The sequence below is a fragment of the Chenopodium album genome, chromosome 14 (genome assembly GCF_948465745.1).
Source record: "Chenopodium album chromosome 14, dcCheAlbu1.1, whole genome shotgun sequence".
NCBI lineage: Eukaryota > Viridiplantae > Streptophyta > Magnoliopsida > Caryophyllales > Amaranthaceae > Chenopodium > Chenopodium album.
The window spans coordinates 39,274,397-39,287,973 of NC_137847.1; the positions used below are offsets into that span (position 1 = coordinate 39,274,397).

The following is a 13,577-nucleotide window of genomic DNA, read 5'->3' on the forward strand; positions in this document are numbered from 1 at the left end:
CGTAGCTTCACCATCAAGCACAATCAGACTGTCCTTTTTGAAGCACCTGGTGGTAAATTTTACACTGGCAAACCAAAATCAAACAAAGAATTGAAGTCATAAACTGAATTTCATACTTTTTTAACTGTGAAGATAATTCCAAAAGTCATGGTAAAGTTACTTACAGGTAGTTCTGTTTGAGCTACTCTAAAAAAAAAAAAGGTAGTTCTGTTTGAAATTTCTTATGTTTAATGCTTGCACCTCACCAACAATCTCATCTTCAACATACACAGGTTGTCTTGAACAAGTCGATCTTGAAATCCGGCAATTTTGAGCACACTCAGTATCAAAATGAAGAGGATTCATGTCTTTACTGACTTTAGAATATTCAACAACATCCTCAATTGTAAATATTCTCCTCTGCTGTAAAGTATTCCTACTTTCAATGTAGGCTCAACCTTAGAACAAAACTTGTTAGAGGAGAGAAAGTTTGATGCAATGCGATTGGACACCATCCTCATCATTATCCATTCATTAATATCATCAAGTTCTGAAAAGACACAATGTAAACCCAGCTAAAGGAATTTTAGGTGTGCAAGTATATATAGTTTCTTCATCTTTTGTCTGTTTAATTGTTTGTACGTACACAGGATACACTGTTGTAACACCCTCTGCTTTCTTCATCTTTCCAATATATTTATCATTAGATCATGGTATTAGAGTACATGTGCTAATTAATCACACGAAAGTAATCAGAATCATTCTTTCCTAGCTTGCAGAGCAATTCTGACTGTGGCTTAACAATTGGAAAATAACAATCTATAAACAGCTCCTACATCTTTTTGTTGATTGAGGCACTCAGATATAGAGCTTCAATCACAATGGTGGTGCTAAATGCCCGAAACATTAGGCAAGAGCGCTTTTAAGAACAATGTGAATCTCAAACTGATTTGGCCTACTAAATGTTTGAGACACTCAGATAAGGAGCTTTCCAAGCACCAATGATAAGGCATTGGAGGAGGTTTACTTGTTCTTGTGGTAATATGCGAACCCATTTGGTTCCGGAAGAAGAAGTCTGGTCACTTGATTTTCAGAGCCCAGAGTGCCTCTCTTGATAGTAGTGCATCAGACCTCAAAAATGGAAGCAAGTTCTTTGGCGTGCCACTTTCTCCTATACTCAACTTATTGTAGAGTGGAAATGGTGGCTTTGTTAATGACTCTCACAGTCTCACCTCTTATATTTTTCTGCGTCATTTTTTGTAAATGTTCTTTTGGTGTAACTATCCACACAACTGTATATAATATTATTTATTTTTTTTTAAAAAAAGAAATGTTGTTAGATACTTAGATATCTTCAAAATATCAACTTTCTAATCTCTTTTAACAATACATGGCTACTGATATTATTGATCAAACATGTGTTTTGAAGACCACTTAAAAGCAAATGATGCAAACAATAAATGATGGAGGGAGTAACTACAATTATTTCCAAGCAATGCATGTAATCAAATGCATTAAATGTTCGTCGCTTGTAATACACCAACAATTTCATCTCCAAGACTCCAATATAAACAAGGCTAAGTCTACAAGCACACAAAAAATCATATCAAGCTAAAATCTTTCCTCCATAAGAAGGGGTATACTCTTGTTTTTTTTAAAAAAAAGCAGGAAGAAGGGGTATACTCCTAAAGGCAGCTTATTATAAACTAAAAATCTCTGTAGAATGAAAAACTTCAAGCATCACCCATGTGCCAGGAAACCTAGTGTAGTTTTATTACCTGAAATAGTAAGGTATTATGTCAGATGTTCGGTCATTTACTCTGTTGCAAGAGAATTGACGAGCAGAAATTCTTAAAGAAAATACTTCGTATGTTTTATAGGTTTACATTTCCTTGCTTTGCTAAAAGATTAATGATTAATGGTAATTTACAAGTAATAAATATGATTAATGATATATAACTCATGCGCTTTTCGGCTGTACAGCAATTCCATCTCATGTCAGTTGTCCCCTTTGAAGCGCACCTATAATTATTTGCAGCCTGCTTGATCTCGGGCTATTCGGCTGTGCAAACATATAGTCGTACTCGTTGTCATACTCATTCTTGGATTTGGACTTGGACTCGGGCTCAGACTCAAACTAATGGGTCAAAAAAGGCGGTGGAGGTGGAGGCGGTGGAGGTGGAGGCAGAAACTCACAATCTTTGATCTCAAGTATTTCAAGGGAAGGAAGTTTTGATAGTGCTGCTTCAGGCAATGATTTAAAACCATTATCGCATTGATATATAAAGATATTTTACAGATGTTAAACGAGACACACACTCTGCCGAGAGTTCAAACATATGACATGCTTCAACACGGAGGGATTGAAGGGCTGCCAAGTGCTGGATTCCTTGAGGAAGATTCACAAGCTTCGGGAGATTTTGTAGTTCCAAGTCACGGAGTCTGGTAAGGAATTTCCAAGGTAGATGACTATGATTGCCATCCTCTAGCTCTTCTAGATCAGGAAGTCCCGACAAATGAAGAGTCTGCAGCGCTGTGAGATGCTCCAATCCTCCTCCACATAGGCTCTTTAAGTAGGGCCATCCCTTAATATGCAGGGAACAAAGGGAGGTGGACAGATGACTCTGAAATAGCTCTTCGACTATAGATAAGCTATTGAGACCTTCATAGTAGCAAAATTTTATTGTTAGCTCACCAGAACCAGTCAAGCAGCACGATCTCATCATAAATGATTCAGAATAGGGGGCATCAAGGGAAAGAATTAAACTTCTGACGCTTGAAGCGAGAGGAATGGGGGTCATGTAAGGGCATTTGCTGATGTTTAGATCAAAGAGACGAGGAAATGTATAATCAACTGGGCTACGACTATAATTTAAGCCCGTCACACCTGACTCTGAAGAGGATTTTTGCCATCTCTTCAATTTCGGCAAACCCACTAAATGGAGCTTTTCCAAGCGCGGAAAGAATGCTGACTGATCCTGTACAGGCACTGATAAGCTACCACCACAATTCTCTATGTCTTCCAGATTATCCAAATTAATGAGGTTAAGAGTTTTCAAATGATGAAGTTGGCTCAATAGAGGAAGATGCTGCAAGTTGGCGCAATCACTAAGGGAGAGTTCAACCAGCAGTGGAAGTGATGGCTTCAAGTCTTCAACTGACTCCCATTTTGGAAATGCCACACCACCATACCCAGATAGACTGAAATGTCTAAGATAACGATTGGGCTTAAGGCATTCTAGCAATAATGTCGAACCTGCATCATCGTTGAGGAGACAGCTTATCTCTATATGCATATCTTTGAGATGTATCATGCCACTGACATATTTAGCTCCTTCGGTGACCTGATACGTTGAAAATCCACGGACTCTTATCTTAAGACTGCCTCCGACATTTTTAAGTGGTTCCAAGTCTTGAAGCTCTCCTCTAATTGCCTGTCCCACTCGACTGTGGCTAGCAACAAACTGTGGTAACTTTTCAAGGCATGTTAAGTTACTCAACCTCGGAGGCATATGATCCAGCCTACAACCTTCAATATCCAAGTACCTCAGTTTCTCTAATTTGCTTAACTTCGTTGGCAACTCTTTTAAATTCAAGCACTCTTTTAGTATTAAGGTCTGCAAGTTATTCAGTTTGCATAGTGTTGCAGGGAGAAACTCTAACTCATAGTTATGAGACAGGTCAAGATATCTCAAATGAATTAGTTTATCTATTGCCCTCGGCAAGGTTTTGATCTCCGAAGTTAAACATAATACCCTCAAGTACGTTACTCTTTTAAGAAATTCTCTAATCTCCCTAGTTCTGGTTACAGAATAAGTACGCTGCAGCTTATATAGTGTGCGTATATTTTCTATCTCGCTGAAAGAGCTTGAACTATTTCGGAGATCCAATCTACTGAAGGATAAGTGTCTAATTTTTTCCTTTAACTCGCTCACATTATCTACCACCAATATGTCCCTGCCTACTACCTCTTGAGCAACATCATGCATCAGATCGTGAAGCTTGCATGCCACAATTTCACCATAGTCGTCCCTAAAAGCATCTTGAAAAAAACACCTTTGCAAAAGAATCATAAAGTATTCCTCTGCAGCATCTTTAACTCTTTGACCCTCTGAAGGTGATAAAAAACCGTGTGCCATCCATAGATTTACCAAGATCTCCTTCTCTATCCAATAATCCTTAGGAAATAAGGCACAATAACTGAAGCAATTCTTCAATTCCAAGGTAAGATGATGATAACTAAGCTTCAAAAATCAAAATTGGCAATATACCATCTTTATCATCCCTTTTCATCTTTATCAAATCTCGATTTTTGAATGACTGCCAAATGCTTTTAGTCTGGCCATAAAGAAGACTTCCAACAACCCTTATGGCAAGGGGAACATTGGCACACTTCTTAAGAACATGTTGTCCAATTTCGATGAGGTCGTCATCCATCCGCTCTATTTCATTTCTAAATGCCATTTTCTCAAACAAACTCCATGAATCTTTTGGAGAGAGGCCCTTTAATTCATAAGTTAGACCGTCTCCTACTATCGTAGCCACCATTTTTGAGCGTGAAGTGACCACAACCCTACTTCCCCTTACACCACCAATCAACAAGTTCTCAAGTTTAAGCCATTCATGTCGATCCTCATTCCACACATCATCCAAAACAAGCATCTTTCCCTATTAATCTTCTGCCTAACTCGGCGTTGGACCTCTTCAACTTCAAAGTGTTGATTTATGGTAGAATTAAGAAGTTTACAGAGAATATCTCTGATATTGAATTCATCAGAAACACAAACCCACATCCTCAATGGAAATTCAGTAACGATTCTATCGTCATTATACATATATTGAGCAAGGGTAGTTTTTCCTAAACCACCAATCCCTACTATTGTGACAAAATGAACAACATCTCTGACACTGGAATCCAGCAACATGTCTATAATTGCCTTCTTATCCGCGTCTCTTCCGATAACATCCTCAGCATACACAAAAGAATGACAGTCCTCCCTCCTCTTTGCCACTATTCTCCCCCCGCTACTAACACATGGCGGCCTAGAGTAATAGTCGCGATGATCCTTGGAAATGTCATCCAGCCTCTCCCTAATCATCTTGACCTCCCGAAATGCATTACGAGCAAAAGCCAACTGGTTAGAACGAGAGAAGAAAAGGAGAACCTCTTTTAGTGTATTACCTATTGACATGAGCCTCTTGCGTTGAGCTATGGAGGCAATCCTGTCAAACAGATCATCTGCTTCATAAACAACATCTCTGAGCTTTACAAGCCAATCGTGTTCCACGTTTCGTCTCAGAACTAGTTGCCTCTCCTGGTCTTCCGCATCAATCAACACAGCCTTGATAGTGGACATGGTGCATTTGAGTTTTTCAACTTCAGATCTGAACCTGCCAACAGACCCAAATTCCTTAACAAAGGAAGAATCTAAAACTTGAAATATGTTTTGTGCCAGAGTAAGAAGTGTTGCAGGATCCATCTCACTCTTTCTCTCTGTCTTTCCCTTTTTCTATGTGTTTTGGCCAAGCAAGTTTGGTGTGGAAAAACTGAAGAAGCACAACCAACCAATCTAAATCTATCCAATCCAAATGTTTTTCCGTAAATTGTTCATAATGTTGACTAATACATAATGAAAGATTAATCATCAAAATAACGAAAAGATAAAAACAATTACGGAGCACTAAGTCACTGCATATTATTGCTATAGACAGTTGACTGTGTATGACCTTACCAATAATTTACATGCTAATAATAGGCATAGCGATGTATAGTACATAGATCATTGTATTCAAATTTGGCGGCCTTCATGTTGAAGGATAAAATTTTTTAGATTTTTGAGATTTAATCAGTATATCTCAATCTTTGTTATACATTTATACGTATCGTTTCCTCACTCATTAAGTCGTTAGTGTTGACAAATGACAACTACATCAATTAAAAAGGTAAATACTCCACTATAAAATACTTGGTATACCACAACTAATATAATCTCTCTATTTTTTTTTTTTTTTTTTTTTATTGAGCCCCCAAGGTTCGTTTGGTATCATCGTGGTTTTCTATTTTTTAGTTTTTTGTTTTTCAAAATCATAAAGTATGATACATCAATCAATCAAAGCCTTAATCCCATAAGTGGGGTCGGCTAACATGAAATTTGATTATTCCGTGCAATCATCGACATAAATCTTCCTCCTCCATCCCTTTTGATCCAATGCTTCATGCTCATGCAAATCCATATATTTCATATCCTTGCTAACTCTTTCCAACCAAGTCATTTTCGGTCTCCCTCTCCCTCGTTTTACCCCCTCCATAGTCCGACTCTTCCACTCTTCGAACCAGTGCATCCTCGGGTCATATAATAAATTGGTAAAACTTATTAAAATCATGATAATTTTGAAAAGTGACATCAGAAAAGTGAAAATACATTTTTCCAGTTACTGAAAACAAAAAACGATGTCAGACAAGCTCAAATGAATTTTTTACATTGATTTTGTACACTATTCACATAAAACAAAATGATACAAGACTACGAGGTACTTCTTGTGGATCTAAATAAATACATTACTTTGATTGACATAATGTCATTACACAATTTTAACTATTAGATTCTTTACATAATAACATTTGGTTTTACGGAAGAGAAGATTTTGTGTGAGTCCGTTTCACGTGAGTTTGGTTTATAATGTATACTCCCATCTCCTACCCACCGTCACTGCCCAGCCCTTGTCGGCGGCCGCCGACTTTCTCCCTCCCAACCCCCGGTGCTGGTGACCCTCCCCCACCACCGACCCAAAAGAGCCCCAACAAACATGTTTAGGTGGACTGTTGCTAAAGGAAAATATAGCAACAATGGTTCTTGAGAGGTGGGAACCCCTGTGTCATGTTTTACTTCACTATTGCAAATCAGTCAATTTTTATGTTGGGTAAATTGAAATCTATATTCGTTGGCCTTTAAAGTTTCTAACTCCATAATCTTGACAACTTGCAGCCCTTTCTATGGACAGAGGCGTCCCATGCTTCAATATGGCTCAAAACTTCGTTGTGTAAGTGATGATGGGTTGTTGAGGAGAAAGAGAGAGAGAGAGGAAGGAGGGGTTTTAATAAATTTAATATCTGACCATTATAATCTAATTTCTGACTATTATTATCTAATTTTTGACCATTAAAAAAAAAAAAAAATTCCTAAAATTTTTTTGTTCTGTTTGTATGACCGGACTCACGTGAGTCCGTTCTACACAAAACTTTTACTTTACGGAATATATATTAGTAAATATAAAAAAATTTAAGTTACTATGTGAATAATTCAAAAGTCAAACTCATACACTCATTATTTAGATAATGGTCTAAACTATACATTCACCAAAAAAGAAATGTCTAGTCAAAGTGGATTAACTAAAACATGTTAATAAAAACAAAACATAAAAAAGTAGAACTAAAAAATCACATTGGTCTCTAGAATTGGATATAATAACAATAATAAATAGATAAATAATTAATCCAATTTTTTTTCCTTGGAAAATTAGTTCTAAATAATAATAGTACAAACTTGGCCTGATAAGCACAAAGTAAACCGAGTTATATGCTATAAAATATATTAATAAAGTTACCAAAAATAATGATATAGGACTTTCGTCACAAATTACATATTAATTCATTCAAATTGCCATCATATATCCTGTCACAAAAAAAAAAAAAAAAAAAAAAAAATTGCATCATATATTACTATCTACCAAAATGAGTCCTAAGAGTATGCTCAAGTTACATAACTTGAGGTCATTTATATTAAATTTACTACATATGCAATTTCGCTTGCCTACGAAAACATCACAACAAATGTCCCCATACAAGGCAATAGATTAAATAATCTCTATTCTATAAGCCAACTTTTGAGAAGTTTAGCATCCACCTAAACTTGAAATATGTATTCTTTTAAATGGTTGCCATACATGCTTTTGAAATTTTCCAAAGCATCAAATGCTAGTTTCAGGAAATGCACTTACAATGCATAAAATTTCATTCATTCGACAATTTGGCTTTGCCAACTCAAATAAGGTAAGATTGCCGTAGCTTCGCCATCAAGCACAATGAGACTGTCCTTTTTGAAGCACCTGGTGATAAACTTTACACTGGCAAACAAAATCAAACAGAGATTGAAGCCAAAAACTGAATTTCATACTTATTTAACCGGAAGATGATTCCGCAAAAGTCATGGTAAAGTTACTTACAGGTAGTTCTTCTTGAAATTTCTTATGCTTAATGCTTGCACCTCACCAACAATCTCATCTTCAACATACACAGGTTGTCTAAATTGCAAATTTTGCGAAACATAAACAGCACCAGGCTAGCATACAAAAAATATAGAGATTAGGCCCCACCATCCAGCCACATGCATGTTGTAATGCAAAAATTCCAAATGTTACATCATGCAATTGTGCAAAGCATGGCAGAACCTAGGACTAGTGTGATGTGCATATATAAATGTGGTTTTCTATGCAGCTGATCTTATGCAGGCCTACTGTGAATCAGTGACTTGCCTGTTTCTTTTGGTCTGCAAGCTAACATGGAGAAAGTCATAATTGAACAGATATTGCCATATTGGAGTATCTTAAGTTTGCTGAAGGGTTGTTTCCCTTCATATATCTTACAGTTCCCCATTAATCCAGAGCTTAATGGCAATAGAATGCAAGCCTTGCGTTGGAAAAGTAGTGGGTGACTGGCTGGGGTAGATAGGTTCAAGAACCCTAAAGTGCCCCTGTATAGGTGGTGTTGCATTTTCAAGCATTATAAACACATTACATAAGACCAAAATGTAAATAAAACCCCTCCAAATAAAAAAATATGTTTAAGTATTCAAATTAATTAAATACCCTAATACAGTAATACTAAAAGTAGAACACCAAAAACCCCATTTAGTAAGAGCCCCATTTAGTAAGAGCACAAACATTTAGATAGAAGGAAAGAATGAATATGACTGACTTACAAAATGAGAGGAGATAATGCGAGGAAATAAGGAAGCAACTAGCATCCCATGAACAAGTCGATCTTGAAATCCGGCAATTTGAGCACACTCAGTGTCCAAATGAAGAGGATTCATGTCTTTACTGACTTTAGAATATTCAACTACATCCTCAATTGTAAATTTTCTCCTCTGCTGTAAAATATCTCCTAATTTCAATGTAGGCTCTACCTTAGAACAAAACTTCTTGGAGGAGAGAAAGTTTGACGCAATGCAATTGGACACCATCCTCATCATTATCCTTTCATCAATATCATCAAGTTCTGAAAAGACACAATGCAAATCCTGCTAAAGTTAGGCATCTATTTCATATAAAGGAATTTTAGGCGTGCAAGTACATATAGTTTCTTCATCTTTTGTCTGTTTAATTTTTTGTTTAATTTTTTGTATATACACTGCTGTAACATTCCTTATTTCCTCGCATTATCTCCTCTCATTTTGTAAGTCAGTCATATTCATTCTTTCCTTCTATCTAAATGTTTGTGCTCTTACTAAATGGGGCTCTTACTAAATGGGGTTTTTGGTGTTCTACTTTTGTATTACTATATTAGGGTATTTAATTAATTTGAATACTTAAACATATTTTTTTATTTGGAGGGGTTTTTATTTCCTTCGGAGTGACTTAAATGGATAGCGTCCACGGGAGTATTATGTAACCGAAGCATTCCCTTACAGTTTAAGGGAAAATTCTACAGGACTGCCATAAGAACAGTGTTGCTTTATGGTACAAAATGTTGGGCTTCTAAGAAGGATCACATTAAAAAGATGGAGGTTACGGAAATGTGCATGTTAAGGTGGATGTGTGGGAACATTCTAAGATATAGAATTGAGGTTATTTGCAAGAAAGTAGGTGTGGCAGGCATTGCAGCCAAATTAAGGGAAAAACGCTTGCGTTGGTTTGGGCATGTAATACGGAGACCCGAGGGTGCACTTATTCGAAGAGTAGAAGAGAAGTAGAAGAGTGGGACCATGGAGGGGTTAAACGAGGTAGAGGGAGACTGAAAATAACTTGGTTGAAAGGAGCTAGGAAGGATATAAATATATGGATTTGCATGAGGATGAAGCATTGCATCGTAAGGGATGGAGGAGGAAGTTTTATATCGCTGACTACACGGAGTAATCAAATTTGGTTCATGTTAGCCGACCCCACTTATGGGATTAAGGCTTTGGTTGATTGATTGATACACTGCTGTAACAACCTCTACTTTCTTCATCTTTCCTATATATTTATCATTAGATCATGGTATAAGAGTACATGTGCTAATTAATCACATCAAAGTAATCAAAATCATTCTTCCCTAGCTTGACTGTGGCTTAACAGCAGTTTGGAGCTGGCAGAATGAAGTGTGATTATCACACATGGGAAATAACAATTTATAAACAGCTCCTACTTCTTTTTGTTGATTGAGGCACTCAAGTATAGAGCTTCAATCACAATGGTGGTGCTATATTCCCAAATCTTTGGGCAAGAGCGCTTAAGAACAATGTGAATCTCGATTGGTTTGGCCTACTTATTATTTGAGATAAGGAGCTTTCCAATCACACAAAATCTTTGGTAAAGAACTCTAAAGAAAAATCTAAAATCCAAATCCAAGTTGGGTTTCATTGAAGGCACCTTAAAGAGACCTCCAGCTGCCAATAATCTGAATATGCTAGTTGTAGTGCACTAGCATAGCATTTTAATTCACTGAAATCCAAATTTATCCTATAGTAGCCTATCAGGACAATGTAATAGAAGATATGTGGAAAAAGCTAAAGGATATGATCATAGAAGTGGACCAAAGGCCTTACAAGCTTGAAGTACAATTGATCGATCTAAGACAATAAGGTAGTCTATTACATAGCACAATTCTAATTTCCAAATTAAAAGAAAGTTGGGCTCCTAAGGTGCAATGAAAAGATCATGAATATATCAAATCAAGCTTGAAAAAGCACATAAAATCCTTCCCACTTAAGAAATATCAGTTAAGTGCACATAACAAAATTCTAGCAGCAAAGTTGCGCTTCATAAACATTGATCAATTCATTAATTATAGCTAGGAGTTCAGTTTAGAATTACCCTAATTCACTAATTGACTATACTGACAAATAATTAACGGTAGTGTGAAATTAAACCCTAGATTATGAAGTTGAAATTCGACGACTTAGCTAGGCTTTGTTTTCACTGAAAACAATTTCAATGAAAATTGGTTTTCCAAGGAAAACATATTCCGGAGAAATCTCAAATGTGGCTTAATTTTGCTTTGTTTCTATGGAAAGTCATTATAATGATCATCCGGAATACGAAAACAAAATGGCAGCATTTTGGTATTAATATTTGCAAATTATATTTCTCATGACATTATGATCGACACAAAAGATATAATTGCAAATACAATATCATTATAATCAAATAAAAGGAAATAAAATAAGATTAAGCCAAAATAGTCAATAAAACTCTATTAGGCATTTCAACAGACAGGTTGTATGCATTGCAATGTAGAAAAATATGCAACTAAATCTGTATAACCTCATCAGCACAAACTAATTTAATTGCAAAATTAACCCCAACTCACAACCAATCACACACAAAATCACATTATTTTTGGGATAAAAGACATCCATTTAATCAAATTACACGCAAAATCGTAAGTTAAATTCTAGTTAAACACAAACCAAACCATGAAATATTAGTTATCAAAAGAAAAGGAAAACCTCTTACCTCAGAAGCTGCTTCAATGGAGAACTCAAATTACACTTTAATGGAGAAGAGAGGGAAAGATGCAGCGTAAAAGGGAGAGCATTCAACTCAGATTGGAAGGGAGAAGAGAAAATGGAGTGCTGAGAGTTCAACTGTAATCGGAGACTCGGAGTAGTATTTGATCCGATGATTTGCTATCGGGTACGGTTATAAATTTACAACCATCCAAAAAACATTTTTTTTTTCGGTTGGACCATCCAATAAATATTTTATTCAACTTAAATTATTTTTATTGAAATTAAAATAAATTATTCTCATTACAAAAACTATTTTTGTAAGACTTATTTTTATTTATTCTCTAATATATTTATTATTTACATAAACTCATACTCATAATTTGTGAAAATTTGAAAAGTCCCACACGAAAAATAACAAGAAAATCCACTAGACTCAAGAAAGTATCAGATCATCGTAATCTTCTTGCGATGAAAAACAAGTTTTCATCCGATGACAAGTTGGTGGTGGTTATGGCGGAAGAGAGAGAAAGCTTGAGATTCTTGGATTTTTTGAAAAATGCCCAAAAATCGAATTGGAACTTTCTTATGTGATGTATAATTGTTAAAATTGATTGTCCCATATGATTATATGTTGAATTATGAGCATTTTGATAACATATGCATGAATTTTGGTTGAGAATGAGCAATTTATGTTATACCCATGACATTTAGTACGAGCACTTCAATGGAGGTTCCACCATTGTTATATATATATATTATCAAACAAAATATACATATCCTCAAACAAGTTATATCCTCCATTGGTTGGATGATATTCTATATTGGCGATATCATATCATGGTTGGATGATATCCTCTATTAGCTTAGCTATATGATATCATTTATGATTGTCTATAATATCCTTTATTGGCCGGATGATATCTTCTATTGGCTATATGATATCATGGTTGGATGATATCATAAGATATTATCATCCAGTCAATAGAAGATATTATCCAGTCAATAGAGGATATCATCTAGCTAGTAGAAATATCATCCAACCAATAAAAGAGATCATATAGCCAATAAAAGAGATCATATAGCCAATAAAGGATAGCATCCAGCCAATAGAGCATATTATTCACCCAATAGAGGATATCATATAGTCAATAAAAGATATCATCCAGTTAGTAAAGGATATCACCAAGCCAATAGAGGATATCATCCAATTAGTAGAGGATATCCTCAATTGGATATCAAAAATTTACATTTTGTCAGTCCGGACTAATACAATACCTTCTCTTTAAAAAAACACCCAAAACACAGGTCAAAATTTGGAGTACTAACGGCGAATGTAAAGTGTAATTCAATTAGTCTAGAACTAAAGGAAAGCAGCACCAAAAAAATGAGCAATAATTACCATCAATTTTTTGTATTTACCTCAAGATTTATGGTAAATTTGAAAATGTTAATATATGGTGAAATAAGTGAGAACTCATGGACATTTAGTGGAAGACCGTATAAATTACCAAGGAGACTCACTAGCGCCGCATTACAAGGCATGTGAGTTGAGCCACAATTGGGCTTTATTATGACATATTGCCATAAATAGTACTTTGTATACAACTTGAATTTTTCTTGGTGCATCCCATAGACAACACATGGGCTTACACAACTTGACTTGTACTCAATTCTAATTGCATGAAAATACACAATTTTACACCGGAATGTATATACAGAAGAAGCGCAATTTAGAATTAAGGAAACAAACTTAACTTGGCATTAAACACATTGTCCATCAAAGTCGAATTGCGATGTAGGGAGAGAAATAATAACACTTCACACTTCATTCGTTTTTTTAGTTGACACATTTTGACTTTTATATTATTCACATACTACACTTTGACT

At 35.7% G+C, this 13,577-nt stretch overlaps 3 protein-coding genes across 3 annotated transcripts; all 3 read right to left on the reverse strand.

Moving 5' to 3' along the window:
- Positions 1–2,246: 2,246 nt before the first annotated feature.
- Positions 2,247–4,118, reverse strand: LOC145578036 (putative disease resistance protein RGA1). The gene has a single exon (XM_081635439.1). It carries the CDS (start codon positions 4,116–4,118, stop codon positions 2,247–2,249), a length of 1,872 nt encoding a protein of 623 aa, XP_081491565.1.
- A 456-nt stretch (positions 4,119–4,574) lies between these two features.
- Positions 4,575–5,459, reverse strand: LOC145578037 (putative disease resistance protein RGA4). The gene has a single exon (XM_081635440.1). It carries the CDS (start codon positions 5,457–5,459, stop codon positions 4,575–4,577), a length of 885 nt encoding a protein of 294 aa, XP_081491566.1.
- A 2,211-nt stretch (positions 5,460–7,670) lies between these two features.
- On the reverse strand, positions 7,671–11,842 carry LOC145579226 (3-hydroxyacyl-[acyl-carrier-protein] dehydratase, mitochondrial-like). Its single transcript, XM_081636474.1, has 4 exons — positions 11,695–11,842; positions 8,958–9,256; positions 8,203–8,318; positions 7,671–8,103 (listed from the first exon to the last, which is right to left on the reverse strand). Exons 2-4 carry the CDS (start codon positions 9,228–9,230, stop codon positions 7,995–7,997), a joined length of 498 nt encoding a protein of 165 aa, XP_081492600.1. The 5' UTR covers positions 9,231–9,256; positions 11,695–11,842; the 3' UTR covers positions 7,671–7,994.
- Between the last annotated feature and the right edge of the window lie 1,735 nt (positions 11,843–13,577).